General features: G+C 52.0%; 6 protein-coding genes across 6 annotated transcripts; 2 read left to right on the top strand and 4 right to left on the bottom strand.

Moving 5' to 3' along the window:
• Positions 1 to 898: 898 nt before the first annotated feature.
• Positions 899 to 1,273, bottom strand: T310_8212 (Uncharacterized protein; the record flags this gene model as incomplete). The annotated part of the gene is made up of 2 exons (XM_013469000.1): positions 899 to 1,192; positions 1,262 to 1,273. The coding sequence occupies 2 exons, from the start codon at positions 1,271 to 1,273 to the stop codon at positions 899 to 901; spliced, it is 306 nt and encodes a 101-aa protein (XP_013324454.1).
• A 924-nt stretch (positions 1,274 to 2,197) lies between these two features.
• On the bottom strand, positions 2,198 to 4,076 carry T310_8213 (uncharacterized protein; the record flags this gene model as incomplete). Its single annotated transcript, XM_013469001.1, has 5 exons — positions 2,198 to 3,131; positions 3,189 to 3,336; positions 3,508 to 3,626; positions 3,683 to 3,757; positions 3,874 to 4,076. The coding sequence occupies 5 exons, from the start codon at positions 4,074 to 4,076 to the stop codon at positions 2,198 to 2,200; spliced, it is 1,479 nt and encodes a 492-aa protein (XP_013324455.1).
• Positions 4,077 to 4,907: 831 nt separating this feature from the next.
• Positions 4,908 to 6,838, bottom strand: T310_8214 (Alpha methylacyl-CoA racemase; the record flags this gene model as incomplete). Its single annotated transcript, XM_013469002.1, has 5 exons — positions 4,908 to 4,983; positions 5,131 to 5,338; positions 5,400 to 5,693; positions 5,750 to 6,254; positions 6,581 to 6,838. 5 exons carry the CDS (start codon positions 6,836 to 6,838, stop codon positions 4,908 to 4,910), a joined length of 1,341 nt encoding a protein of 446 aa, XP_013324456.1.
• Positions 6,839 to 7,632: 794 nt separating this feature from the next.
• On the bottom strand, positions 7,633 to 9,808 carry T310_8215 (Vanillyl-alcohol oxidase; the record flags this gene model as incomplete). Its single annotated transcript, XM_013469003.1, has 7 exons — positions 7,633 to 8,523; positions 8,559 to 8,597; positions 8,650 to 8,749; positions 8,787 to 8,913; positions 8,962 to 9,217; positions 9,330 to 9,427; positions 9,532 to 9,808. The coding sequence occupies 7 exons, from the start codon at positions 9,806 to 9,808 to the stop codon at positions 7,633 to 7,635; spliced, it is 1,788 nt and encodes a 595-aa protein (XP_013324457.1).
• Positions 9,809 to 10,730: 922 nt separating this feature from the next.
• On the top strand, positions 10,731 to 12,528 carry T310_8216 (3-oxoacid CoA-transferase; the record flags this gene model as incomplete). Its single annotated transcript, XM_013469004.1, has 6 exons — positions 10,731 to 10,998; positions 11,062 to 11,256; positions 11,308 to 11,694; positions 11,753 to 12,097; positions 12,147 to 12,244; positions 12,301 to 12,528. 6 exons carry the CDS (start codon positions 10,731 to 10,733, stop codon positions 12,526 to 12,528), a joined length of 1,521 nt encoding a protein of 506 aa, XP_013324458.1.
• A 391-nt stretch (positions 12,529 to 12,919) lies between these two features.
• On the top strand, positions 12,920 to 13,945 carry T310_8217 (Acetyl-CoA C-acyltransferase; the record flags this gene model as incomplete). Its single annotated transcript, XM_013469005.1, has 3 exons — positions 12,920 to 13,057; positions 13,107 to 13,744; positions 13,801 to 13,945. Coding segments are annotated over 3 exons (921 nt in total), but the record flags the coding sequence as incomplete, so codon positions are not given.

Raw genomic sequence — 13,945 nt, forward strand, 5'->3', positions numbered from 1 at the left:
CCTGTCCCTCGTGTCGGATATCCTGCGTATGACACTAGCAGTGGCAGTGGCAGTGGCACTAGCACTGGCAATGCACCAGCAGCAGCAGCACCAGACTCCGATCCGCTCCCACCACCACCACCACCACCGCCGCCGCACTACTACTCTTACTCTCCGCTACTGATGATGAACCTCAGCGGGCTGGACGATCCGCAGTGGCCGGGAGGATCGGCATCAGCGACGAACTTTGATCTCAACATGACGGATCTGTTTCAGGGGTCGATGTGGGATTTGGATATTAATATTGGGCAGCAACAGCAGCAACAGCAGCAGTCGCAGCAGTAGTAGGAGCAGGAGCACCACATATGATGACGAGTACATATTGTATTGTATTGTGTATACATAAAAGTTGTAATTTGATATATTAAAAGATAAATGCAGGGCCAACCGAAATTTCAATTTCAGTTTTGTTCCCGTAGTGGCTGATCACGCTGGGTTTGGCCGAGTACTCCTTGAGTAGTAGACTAAATGAAATGAATAGGGGTTTTTTTTCTTAGGCTGGCTTACTGCTCTACTGTTCTCCAAACTTATCATGATCTCCCTTCTCAGCTTCTTGGAAAGCTTACAATAGATCAACCAGCCTAGACATTACGGTCATTAATTTTCTATTTGAAGTATCATCACATCACACCGAAGAACCTTCTCTATTCAGCTCCCTCTGCTTCATCAACCAATCCTTCAAATCAAACGTCCCATCCCTCAAAAGTCCCTTATCTGCATTCCAAGCAAAGGTATTGCCAACGACCGTCGAGTCATCATCCTCAAAATGAATAAAACATGCCTTGATGCGGCACATCCGTGTCTCGTACGCAATCAACCGATCGAGCTCGGTCTGCGACCGTATCTCGCACGCCATGCCTCAGACCGGATTTCCAGGCGGACCGTCTATCAGGGCCGGGTAATCGCCCCAGAACTTGGTGCTGTACCCTATGATCTTGGCGGGGCGAGGTTCGATTCGACTGGGATGTTTCGGGACCTTGGCCAGGATTGAGGGGTCCATGAGTGTGCCGTAGAAAAAGTAGTATTCGATTTTGAAGGTATTATCATCAGAGTCAATGGCTGAATAATCCTCAACAGTCTTTCCTGTAGCCTCTGACTGAAGAAACTTGCGCACCATAAGCGGTATGTCCTTCTTATTCGTGATTGTGGGGTTCTTGAACGTCGTCATCATCAGTGCAAGAAGCAAAGACAGGAAAAACGATTTCAAGAATTGTTAACATACAGTACCATTCATCCTTGCGATAGACGATAAATGGGTTCAAGGAGTGTTGTATTGGTGAGATTCATGTGCTGCGAGACAAAGTTTGACAGCAACGAGAGCTGACTGAGGTAATTGACAGTAAATATGGGTCACCAGTAAACGATGTCTCGGCACAATAGTGGAAGAAAGATGAACTGAGGTCAATGAAGCTCTACCAACTCGCTATAGATGAAGCGAGGCTTTGTCTAAGCAACCACAAACATAATGTCCCGATGGAAAACAGCCCAAGAGATAAAGAATAAGGCGATATGCTGCATGTCAGGAAGTAGGTACCTAGGTACTTTTCAGGAAACAGTCAGGCACTAAGCCGTTTTAGGAATGATATGACTAAGCTTTATTACGTAATAACGATTGGAAGACAACCTCTTCGGGTTAGTCTGGTTGCCCTCGCTTCAACTACTCCTAGAAATCAAGGCTTTCTTTCTCCCTTTTCCTTCAATAACTAACTACCTCTATAGTGGGCTTACAGGTAAAGCCCGGCATGGCTAGAGGATTCTTTCCGGTTGGTGCTAAATTTCTATCTAGGTACCTACCTGGAGCTTATTTTCTACCTATGCCGAACTGAACGGTCTGATATTTGGTCTGATTCAGACCTAACATCAACGCTCCTCGAGCGTACTGCGGCAGCTTTCGTAAATGTGTGCTTCATCTCGATATATATGTATACCAAACATTTTTCCAGGTTGTCCGAATTCCTTTCCCGTTCTACATAGGGCTGGAGGCATGCCTAAGCCAGACTGAGGCAGTGCTGCGACCAAAAGAAAAGGAATAATAATACTTTACGATTGGATGGGTGGTCCATGTGAAGAGGGATGGGGATAGGATCAATGCTTTTACTAGCACTGGTTAAGATCATTCTAGGTGCCGACAATATCATTCCTAACGTCGCACGCGGCTTTACCAAGTCTTGAAACTCCCATCTAAACGGCGCGACAACTCCTCTCGAATGGTGACTTGATCCTCTTCTGTGATGTTGCCTTCTGTTCGAGTATATCCAAGTTCGAGGTGGAATCTTCGATTCTGAGGCTCCAATCCGCGAATGAAATCGAGGATTCCTTGAGCGGTGAAACGATTTCTTCTAGCAGCTATCTTGAGATAGCGCAGATTGGAAAGGCATAGTAGTGCCTTCCAGACGCTGTCGTTGAATCCAGTGCCGCCTATCGCTAGTCGCTCAAGATGAGGCAGGCAAGAGACTAACGTCACAACCTGATCCTGAGTGAATTCTTGGGATACACATTGGATATCGAGGTTCCGCAGCTCGGTTAACTGTTGCAGGGATCGAAGAAGTGTGGCCGGGTTCACAGGCCTGTCGGGGACCTCGAACACGTCGACGTTGATATTGAGCTCTCTCAAACTGCGCTGAGATGCGAGAGCTTCGTGAAACGCTTCGATTTCCTCGACTGTGCAAGAGTCAACATAGTCCGGTACGATAAGGGCCTCCAAGGACAGCTCTGTGTTATTCAGAGCGTTGGCAAGCACCAACGGCTCATTCAAGAACACGTGGATCTCCAAACGTCGCAGACTCTTGCATGCGCCGATCCATCGACCAAAATCAGAAGCGAGCTCATCATCCTCTCCATAAGATTCATAAATTGTGAGGACTTCCAGCTTCTCAGGTGGATCCAGCAGTGAAAGTTGCCGAACGAGCTCCAGCCAAAAGTTTTTCAACCTCAGTTCCACAAGGGAACCAAAGTGGGAGCTGAGGGCGACCATGGAAGCAGGCCCAAACTCTGCCCAATCGATAATCTCGAAATACTCTAATGTGTTTAGGCGAAGTCCTTTCAAGAAACGTTCCGAGTCCCTTTCTGCAGAGCCCTCAGTTACATCTTTCCTGTAGATCCACTATCAGCATGCCAGTTGTAGACATGAAATGGAGCTGAAATAATACCATTTATACACCACAAGCTTCTTGAATTGTGGACAGTATTGATTAATGTTTTCTTCAACGCTCTGATCGAGAGACTTGCCGGACTGTAACCATAATGCCTCAAGGCAGGGCAAGTGACACATCCATTCCTTAAGAGTCGTTGAGGACACTGATAATAGTCATTAGAATTCCACCAGCTCTTCTTGTAGTCACACCCACCGTCATATGATAGTTCTCTTATTGATGTTGCAGTCGCCATGATTGCAATAATCGAGTCAGCAAAAGTTGAAGTAAGCTACAAAGAGTCGATATTGCACTTGGGTGATGTTCTTCAGCTTACCGGATCCAGCTCTCTCACAGACCCACTGTGAAAAAGGAACCTCCTCCTCTGGTGACAGTTGTGGCTCACTTTCATTACCGGATAATAACATGGTCCCAAGCTTGCCAGAGAAGAATTCCCTGCAACTTGTTGAGTATGGAAACATCTTCGCACTTCGTCTTTGCTTTGTACTCACTCTTGAAAAGATGTCTTGAATTCATCATCTCGCACCAGTTCATCCAAATCGTACAGATCAAGATAGCGTATGTAACTACAATACGGAAGATATGTCTCATTAATGAAGGTGGACAGAATGATCGATCGCCACATCAGTTGCCGCTTGCGCAGTGTCCTAGACTGTCCATTTTTCTTAGTTATGTACGTTACAGACACAGACGGCTGTCCCTTTCTAGTCCTCTGGACGTTCCAGCAGATATGGAATCCAACCTATCCGTCAACATTAGCCAAATAGCTCTTATAATAAGCCTCTTATCTCCAGAGTTGTCTAGTTTCCTGGTATATCCTCGACAGCGCAAGCTCTGCCAACTGTCGAGATGCGAGTGCACATTGAAACAATGTGTCGTAGTCATGTTGGGAGTTCAAATGATCAAGTATAATGTCGATGATCTCGGGTGGCAAGCGTGTCATTTTCATTCATTCTTTTCTCATCTAGTTGTTTTGTTTTCAGTCTCGATTTCGAAGGAGATTCTGCGCAAAAAGAAAGAACACTCGAAAGGGAGAAAGCATGCTGTAGCAGGAATCGCGGAGAACTGTTGGTACGCTGTGATGACTTGGTCCGCGTTAATATTGTCTCGACTCTCCATGGGGGCTTCGCGCCAGGGAATGTGACCCCGAAGTTTGAAGTAAAACATCGCCTTTAACGCAACGTTTTCCTTCCCTCACCCGATCCATAAAAAAAATCCAGGCTCCAAAAATCCCAAATTTCAAAAAAAAAGGATAAGATGAAACAGTGACCGCTGCAGGGGCGGTTGTTGTTGTAATACCAACAGCACTGACCTCCATTATATTTATAGATATGCTGGTGAAACCGTTATAAATAATATACGCATCCAATTTTAAATAATACAAACTTGAAGAGGTACTTTAATTCTCTTAGCAGCAACATAGAAATGTCGGTTTAAGCTCAGAATATGAGTGACAACTAGGCATACTGAGAATTCACTAATAACTACGCTCTAATGGCGGAACGAGTACTTTATTAAGAATTTCAACAGTACACGGGTCCACTAGTACGTAGAATTATGGCTATAATCGATTATTATGGGCAATAAATTGCCATATAGAGTTTAAATGGGCAGTGATCTCTGTGGATAAAGGGAAGGAGCAGAAATAAAGAATATAAGAGAGATAAAGATGATCCTACATATGAGTGGAAGTGGCACATCAGCCACGGCTAGCGGTCAAGCAATTGTTCGATATGAGAGTCCTTTTTTTTTGTTTAATTGGTTTCCTCTTAAGGACATGCTTTCCTTCTTCCTATGGTATATATATATATATAATCGACTGTCTGTACACTGTACAAGAGTTTCTAAAGAATGCCAGGACAGGACACAAACAAAGACGAAGACGCCTTAGATGCAGAAGACTGACTGACTTACTAGCAACTTCTAACGAATGACCTACCTAACAACCCCCCTCTCCCGCAGCTCTTGCACCCTCTCCTCGCTCAGCCCGACTACCTCCCTCAAGATCTCGTCCGTATGCTCGCCCAGCATCGGCGGCGGAGACCGGATGCTCGGGGTCGCGCTCGAGTATTTGACGGGCGGGCTGAGCACCTTGATGGGTCCGCACACGGGGTGCTCGATTTCCTGGACCATGCCGCGTGCTTGTGCTGGAAAATACCTGTCAGTAAGACGGAACGCTATATTGCTAGCTGGCTGCAAGCGACTCACCATGCTCATGGTTCAACGTATCCAGCACATCGTTGACAGCCGCGTACGGCATTCCGCTCCCTTCAAAGATCTGCAGCCACTCCTTTGTCGTGCGCTTCTTCGTCTCGGCCTCGATTAACCCCTCCAGCTCGGTCCGGTTGCGCACGCGCGCGTTGTTGGTCACGAACTTGGGATCGCTCTTCCACTCTGGTCGTCCGAGTTTGTCGCACAGGATCCCGAAGAGCCGGTCGTTGGCGCCGCCGATGAAGATGTCGCCGTCGGCGGTTTTGAAGCCTTGGTAGGGGACGACGGAGGCTGTCCTCGTTAGTATGGGCTAGGCTGGGCCAAGTTAGGTAGAGGGTGTTGCTTACGATGCGCAGTCCCCCATCGCCCTGAATCGCGCTTCCCGCTGACCAGCACCGACTCGGCCATGTTGGCCAGCGTCGCGATCTGGCAGTCGCTCAGACACACGTCCAGATACTGGCCCTCGCCCGTGTGTGCGCGCGCCAGCAGCGCGGCCATGATCGAGTTGCAGGCGTACAGGCCCGTCGTCAGATCGGTGACGGCGACGCCGACCTTGACGGGCGGCCCATCGCGCGAACCCGTCAGGTGCATCAGGCCAAACTCGGCCTCGACCACGACGTCAAACCCGGGCCGGTTGCGGTACGGCCCCGTCTGGCCGTAGCCAGTGATGCTGGCGTAGATCAGGCGCGGGTTGATGCGGCGGATGGTGTCGTAGTCCATGTTGTACTTGGCGAGCGAGCCCGGCAGGTAGTTCTCGACCAGCACGTCGCAGTCCTTGGCCAGCTGGTGGAGGATCTCGACGCCTTCGGGGTGGGCGAACGAGAGGGCCAGCGATTTCTTATTGCGATTGACCTGGTAGCATATCAAGTCAGCTTTTTCTGTCTGTCGTCAGTCTGGAGGATGCATCCTACGGAAAGATAGTAAGCGCTCTCGCCAGGGCCTTCTCTCCCGTCCTTGTACTCTGCGAACGGCGGCCCCCAAGCTCTGGTATCGTCGCCTCGCACCGGATGCTCGATCTTGATGACTTCCGCTCTGACGAGTCAGCAGCTGTCATTCTCGATTCAGCCAGTACATTATTTAATATATATCTACCCGAGATCACCCAGTATCTGTGTGCAATATGGCTGTGGGTCGTCAGCGAAATATCAACGAGATATCTACTCGAGAGAGCAACTCACCCCAGCCAACACGCGACTCATGTCCAGCACGCGAATGCCTGCGAGCGGCAGCTTCTTGTTCTTGTTCTCCGTAGTGCCAGGAGCGGGCGTAGATGAGATGCCTCTCCGGGAGATGCGAGAGACGCTGTTCCAGCCACAGCCATAGCTGTTACTTGCGCAAGACCTTCGTAAGGGACTCGCTGTAGATATGGATGTGTAGTAGGATCTGCCAATTGCCGCCAGCTGCCGCTGCAGCGGTCGTAGGGAAGAACTCCGCATGTTGTTGCTAGAGGTCCTCTCTTAGTAGCAAGAAATAAAAAAAAAACTGTAAAAGAGTGCAAAAAGACAATCTATTCGGTTTTATTCTATTCAATGACCGCCAGTGTCTGTACAGTCGTGCATTGACGCTGTCGGAGTTAACGGTAGAAAGTAGTAGTAAGTAGTAGTAAGTAACAACAGTAGTTAACTAGGAACTGTATTATCCAGCGGAGGCCCCACAACCAGAAGCCGAAGACCCCTAGGCACTTTTTACCTAACATAGGTAAATAACTTGGGTACCTAACTAAAGGCATCCATTCAATAGGTACCTAGGTAATGTGTATTGTAACTACTTGTGTGGGTTTAGTTTAAACTTGTTTTTGACCCCACATTCTTAAGACTATTCTACAGTCCATCACTCTGTCTGTACAGTAATGCAATCAGGAGACTACTACCTGCAGAAATAAAAAAATAGGTAAGAGTCTACTTTGAGTGAAGTTTTTATATTTTATTGTATTATGTTATATTTTGCAATTACTCATTGTGTTGATTTGGTTCAATTTGATTGTTATTGTCATGGTTGATGGAGGTTAAACGACAATAAAAAAATAAAAAATAAAAAAAATGAAATGGAATGGAATGAAATAGATAGATAGATAGAATCAGGAGCTTGTGGTGCCATAACTCAGCGTGAATAAGAACTATTAAAGACTGCCTGTATATACCTACGTCATAGCTGGTTCGGTTAACCCTAACTCTCTCTACCAGAGAAAAGCATAAGAACCGCTCAATTCCTTCAACTTTTCGAGTAATGGTTACAGCTTCGTCAACCCCTGCACGCCCACGCCCTCTCCCTCGCTCCGCTCGTCCTCGCCGCTCATCTCCCAGCGCCGCCCGCGATACCGCGCCGGCCACACGCCCGACTTGCCCGGCGCCAGGATGCCGTTCGGGTCCAGCGCGTCCTTGAGCCGCTCGTGGAACCGCAGCAGGATGTTGTCGTTCCAGCTGTACGTGCGCATGATCTGGTCCATCAGCACCAGGTGCGTGCGGTACTCGCCGTAGCCCTGCACCGCCGCGTCGTCGATCATCGCCAGCATGCACGCCAGCGCCCGCTTGCGCATCCCCGCGTCGGTGCGGTCGTACACCACCTCCACGATCAGGTGCATCTCGCGCAGTCCGACGCAGAACGCCGGGAAGATGTCCAGCCCGTGCTCGGCCGCCCGCCCGCGCGCGATCTTCCACAGCGCCATCGCGTCCGCCCCGCGCACCGGCGACACCGGGCTGAACGCAATGTGCCCACCGTTCGGGTACCAGTTCACACACCGCAGCTCCTCCAGGTCCGGGATGCCCGCCGCGATCCGGTCGCGCGACCAGAAGTAGTCGTCCCGCGGCAGTGTCGCCGGGTCGATGCGCCGCGCCCCGGGGATCTTCATGAACTCGCGGTGGATGATGTCCAGCTTATACTGCCGGATTTCCTTCGGCCCGTACGCCATGCCGTAGTACAGCCATGTGAAGTCGCCGTAGTTCAACTCCTTCTGCGCGATCTGCCGCGCCATCTCGTCCGTCATCTGGCCTTCGCCCTGGAAGAAGGCACTCCGCGGCTTGCCCGTCAGGGCGATCGCCTGGACGACGTGTGGCAGCTGGGCGACGTTTTCGAGGATGTTGGAAATCCGCAGCGGACGGATGATTTCAACCTGTCGATCAGTCTACGTTACAGTGCAGGAACCTATCAAATACATACCAGAGGCGCGAGATCGGCTTCGTTGGGGAATGCATACAGCTGACTAACAGTTAGAAGTGTGGTCAGGTCATATTCTCAATTGAATACGTACAAAACTCTCGTAGCCACCAGGATTCGGCATCAGGGTCATTCCCAGTTTGGTCACGATTCCAAAGTTGGATTGCGAGAACAGGCCGCTTCTTTCGTCAGCGCTTATTGATCGTCATAAGGTCGATATGCAGCACTTACTCTGGATACGGACCAAACCCGTATGGAAAGATCTGCCAGCTCGAGCTGCCCGGGAGGGCGCCCATGCCCGTTCGCATGACCTCGCCGGTGGGAAGCACGACCTCGAGGCCGGAGTGACAGGCCCAGTCTGCAAGGACGTCAGTATTCTTTCGAGACAGCGACGAAGAGGACATACGGTCTCCGTAGACAGTGTATCCCACTCCGCGATCCAGCGTGTTGCCCAACACGGAGCCACCGCCCAAGTCGGGCACGTTGACCCACAGATGCTTGTGGCCTCTGGCTTGGATCTCCTCGTACAGCGCGTAGAACGTGACGCCCGGCTCGACCAGACAGGTGCAGTCGTCGGGATTGATATCGAGGATCCTATTCATCCGCCGTCCGAGATCGATCACCACCGATCCGGGACCCGGGGGCCGCATCGCCGTAGCCAACTGAAAGAATGAGCAATCATAGAAGAATAATTCATCTTAAAGGTAGGGACATACGGTTTCTCCCGATGGAAATGGGAAAGATGGGAATGCGGTACTTGTTCGCCCAGAGGACGATCTTCTGGACTTCCTCGGTGCTGCCGGGATAGACGACGGCGGACGCCACCAACTCTTCTTCGTCGAGGATGTGCATGGCGTCGTGCGTGTTGGGGTCTATGCTTGTCAATAGCTGAAGATCATCGATGATCGGTCAGTCGGTACTAACGTTTCCATATACCTGGATCAGCCGCGTTAGCTTTGAAAGAAAAAAAAAGTACCCCAGGATCCTCCATACCATCCATCCTTCAGCGGTTGTTCGACAATCTCGACGTTTTCCTTGCCCAGCTGACGGGACAGCTCGTCGATGGCCTCGAAGAATTTTGCCTTCTCGATGCCCTGCGGAATGGCGGGCGGTCGTTTCCGGCGATCCTGGACCTTGGTGGCGAGGTTGAAGATCAGGGATTTGGCCTTCTGGGCCTTGTCGTAGAGCCTGGCAGGGACGCCGGAATGTTTTTCGGACAGCAATGGCGTGGGGGAGACTGGTTTTGCGGCCATGATGTCTTCACGGAGGAGGAAAAGCGATCAATCCAGAAGAATGGTACAGTCGAAGAATTGGTGCATTGCGCTATTATAGCTATGAGGTAGCTATCGAGCTACCTACAGCTTGCAGGTGTAGCTCTGCAAAGAGCATAGAACGTGGGGTAAGCCGTCTTCACTGGAGGACAGCGAGAGATCCTCCGGGGAGGAACAGAATCGCCAGAGAAAAGCGGAACCTGCATGGCATCGTGTAACAGTATTCGAAGACTCGACTGGTTAACGGCCGTAAATTGCGTTGAATGCAGTTCGAGTCCATAAAATCAGACGTATGGAAGTATCAGCTGTCGTGATCAACGTGTTGATTGATTTATTTGGTGACCGATTTGGTTTCTACAGAGCAGCTGTGGTTGGTCGTGGTCAGGTGACAGAATACATTCCAGTTAGGAACTTAGCACAAGGGAACCAGCATCTTCAGACAGCATCTTCATATTCTTCCAAGTTGCTTTCTTCTTTTTCTCTTATTTTTTTTCTCTCTGTCAGAACTATACTGCTTTCTTAGGATCGAAACAAGTCCTTCCCCAATAGAGATTTGTGATATTACCGGATATCTCAACTCTATCTCGCTGGTACACCGCGGACAGCAGTGGGGCCAGAATTGCCTTGGGTACGTTCCGAAAGCTAAGACAGCAGAGCCAAGTAACGCACCAGCAACTCTGTTAGCAGCCGATATAGCGCCTGTGGGGTGATTGTGGAGGCGCTGTCCAGCTTCACAGCCGATCGCTTTGCCGAAGCTCGACGGGTCCGTCGCCGGCGGAAAAGGACACTGCAAAGGGCCAATGACGAGACCCCCCGGAGCCCGAATTATTTCCATCGCAGCAATGCCTTCTCCCTTCCTTTCTCTCTCTTGATTCCTCCCAGCAAGCTGCTGTATATTCCCGGGATGAAGGCCAAGGCTGGTCCTGCGTTGTTTCGCCCGCTGCTATGGCGGCGGAGCTTCTCCGTCACCACCACGCGACGGGCCATCAACAAGATCGTGCCGTCCGCCCAGGAGGCCATTAAAGACCTGAAGGGCTCGTCCATGATCTTAGTTGGAGGCTTTGGCTTCTCCGGTGTGCCCAATACCCTGATCAACGCTGTGCGCGACCGTCCCGACCTGCGAGACTTCACCGTCGTCTCCAACAATGCCGGCATGCCGGGCGTGGGGCTGGGTGAGCAGCCTGATTGATGATCCTCCTTTGCTCGAGCTGCTTTCTGACGCGTGGTGTTGGCAGGACAATTGCTCGAGACCCGGCAGATTAGCAAGATGATCGCCTCCTTCATCGGCGAGAACAAGGTGTTTGAGAAAATGTACTTGGAAGGCGACCTGGCTCTGGAACTCACCCCACAGGGCACCATTGCGGAGAAGTGCGCCGCCGGTGCTGCTGGAGTGCCTGCTTTCTACACGCCTGCTGGTCATGGAACCATCGGTATGGTCCTACGTCCGGGTTGATCGGACCAGGGTTGACAACGAAAAACAGTCCAAACGGGTCAGCTGCCGGTGCGATACAACAAGGATGGCACCGTGGCCGAGATGTCCAAGCCCAAGGAGACCCGCGTGTTCAACGGCAAGACGTACATCCTGGAAGAGTCCTTCTTCGCCGACTACGCGTTCGTCAAGGTGCACAAGGCCGACAAGCTGGGCAACTGCCAGTTCCGCAAGGCCATGAACAACTTCAACGAGGCCATGGCCAAGAACGCCAAGGTCACGTTTGTCGAGGCAGACGAGCTGGTCGAGGTGGGCGAGCTGCGGCCGGAGGAGATCCATCTGCAGGGCATCTACGTCAACAAAGTGATCAAGAGCACCGAGCCGAAGAAGATCGAGAAGCTCACCTATGCCAAGGACCCCAACGACCTGCTCCAGGCTGGTGGGTGATTCCCTTCGCTCGTCACATCGCTGGGGATTTTTGTGGCTGACGGGTGCAGGATCCGATGATGCGTCGGCCCGACGCGAACGCATCGTCAAGCGGGCGGCCAAGGAGTTCGAAGACGGTATGTATGTCAACCTGGGCATTGGCATGCCACTCGTGGCTCCGGCGTTCCTGCCGGAGGGCATCGAGGTGATTCTGCAGTCGGAGAACGGCATTCTGGGTCTGGGACCCTACCCGCGTCCGGGCGAGGAAGACCCGGACCTGATCAACCCGGGCAAGGAGACGGTGACGTTGACGAACGGGGCATCGGTGTTTGGTTCTCACGAGAGCTTTGGCATGATCCGATCGGGACGCATCGACCTCACCATGCTGGGAGCGTTGCAAGTCAGCCAATACGGAGGTGCGTCTGCCTACGCGTCTGCTTGATTTCCCATAGCTAACTCGCTCAGATCTGGCCAACTTCATGCTGCCGGGCAAGGTCAAGGGCATTGGCGGCGCCATGGACCTGGTGGCGAACCCCAGCCGGACCAGAGTCGTTGTGACGATGGTATGTGTTGTCTTCTCGGTTCTCTCTCTGCATGGCTGGAGCTGACATCGTTGCAGGAGCACGTGGATAAGAAGGGCAACCCCAAGATTTTGCCCGAATGCACATTCCCCCTGACGGGACCGCGCTGCGTGTGGAAGATCATCACTGACCTGGCCGTGTTCGACGTGAGCCCGACGGAGGGCCTGACGCTGCGCGAGATCGCCGACGGCGTGACGGTAGACGAGGTGCGCAGCAAGACGGCGGCGCCGTTCAAGGTGGCGGACGACTTGAAGCCGATGCTGTAGTATATAATAGCTATAACTAGCTATAACTAGCTATGAAAAAATGGTAGACATTGATGCAAACTTATTTATTTCTATTATTTATTTATTTTTGTAGAAAAAAAGAATACTCCCCAGCTGGAATCGTCATCCAGATACAGCAATCTGTCAATTGTCTCTGTCTGGTAACAGTACTAGTACGGAGTACATTAGTTTCGTTAAAATTAAGACGTTTAGAGATTAATTTTAATTCGACTCCGCATGACCCCACAGCAGCTCTAGTCTGTTACCTGGTTAACTAAGTGAAGCTATAACTGCTACTACTACTTCTGCCAATTCTGCTGCTTCTCTCTTACTCTTTTCTTCCACCAGATATACCCTTTTCTTTGGATTTTTCTTTCTGGCATTTCTAACTATGCTGACCCGGGCTGCCCGCGAGGTCCTGCGCAAAACCCCCCACGACGTGGTCGTGCTGTCCGCCGTGCGGAGTCCCATTGCCCGCGCCTTCAAGGGCGGTTTCAAGGACTCGTGGCCTGAGGAGATTCTGATGCCGGTGCGTCTGGCCCTGCATGTCGACATGAAGGAATGCTGACGAGCTGCAGGTCATGCAAGCAGCCGTGCAACGAGCCAAGATCGAGCCTGGCGACGTCAACGACGTGCTGATCGGAAACGTGCTGGCGGAGCTGGGCTTCGCCAAAACGGGGCGCATGGCCCTCAATGCCGCTGGATTCCCCAACTCGACGACCTTCCACACCGTCAACAGGCAGTGCTCCAGCAGTCTGCAGGCCATCACGCACATCTCCCACGCCATCAAGGCCGGGCAGATCGATGTCGGCCTGGGCGGCGGCGTCGAGAGCATGACGCGCAACTACGGCACGCGCGGCATCCCCGTCGACGTGTCGCCCACGCTGAAGGAGTCGCCTGTTAAGGATGCCCGCGACTGCCTGCTGCCCATGGGCATAACGTCGGAGAACGTGGCTGAGCGGTACGGCATCTCGCGCCGCGACCAGGACGAGTACGCGGTCGAAAGCCAGCGTCGCGCCAGCGAGGCGCAGAAGAACGGGCTCTTCGACCAGGAGATCGTCCCGATCACGGCGCGCAAGATCAATGAGGAGACTAAGGAGGAGAGCACGCATCTGGTCACGCAGGACGAGGGCGTCCGCCACGGCGTGACGCTGGAGAAGCTGTCGCAGCTGAAGCCGGCGTTTAAGGAGAACGGCGGCAGCACGGCCGGCAATTCGTCTGTACCCAACCCCAGTATCTCAGAGCCAACGCTGACTACTTGACTGTATACAGATCGCAAATCTCAGACGGCGCATCGGCCGTCATCCTCGCGCGCCGCTCCTGGGCCGAGAGCCGCGGGCTGAAGCCGATCGGACGGTTCGTAGGCACGCAGGTGGCAGGCTGCGCACCAGACGAGATGGGCATCTCGCCCGTGTTC

This window comes from Rasamsonia emersonii, assembly GCF_000968595.1.
Source record: "Rasamsonia emersonii CBS 393.64 chromosome Unknown ctg1118621760680, whole genome shotgun sequence".
NCBI lineage: Eukaryota > Fungi > Ascomycota > Eurotiomycetes > Eurotiales > Trichocomaceae > Rasamsonia > Rasamsonia emersonii.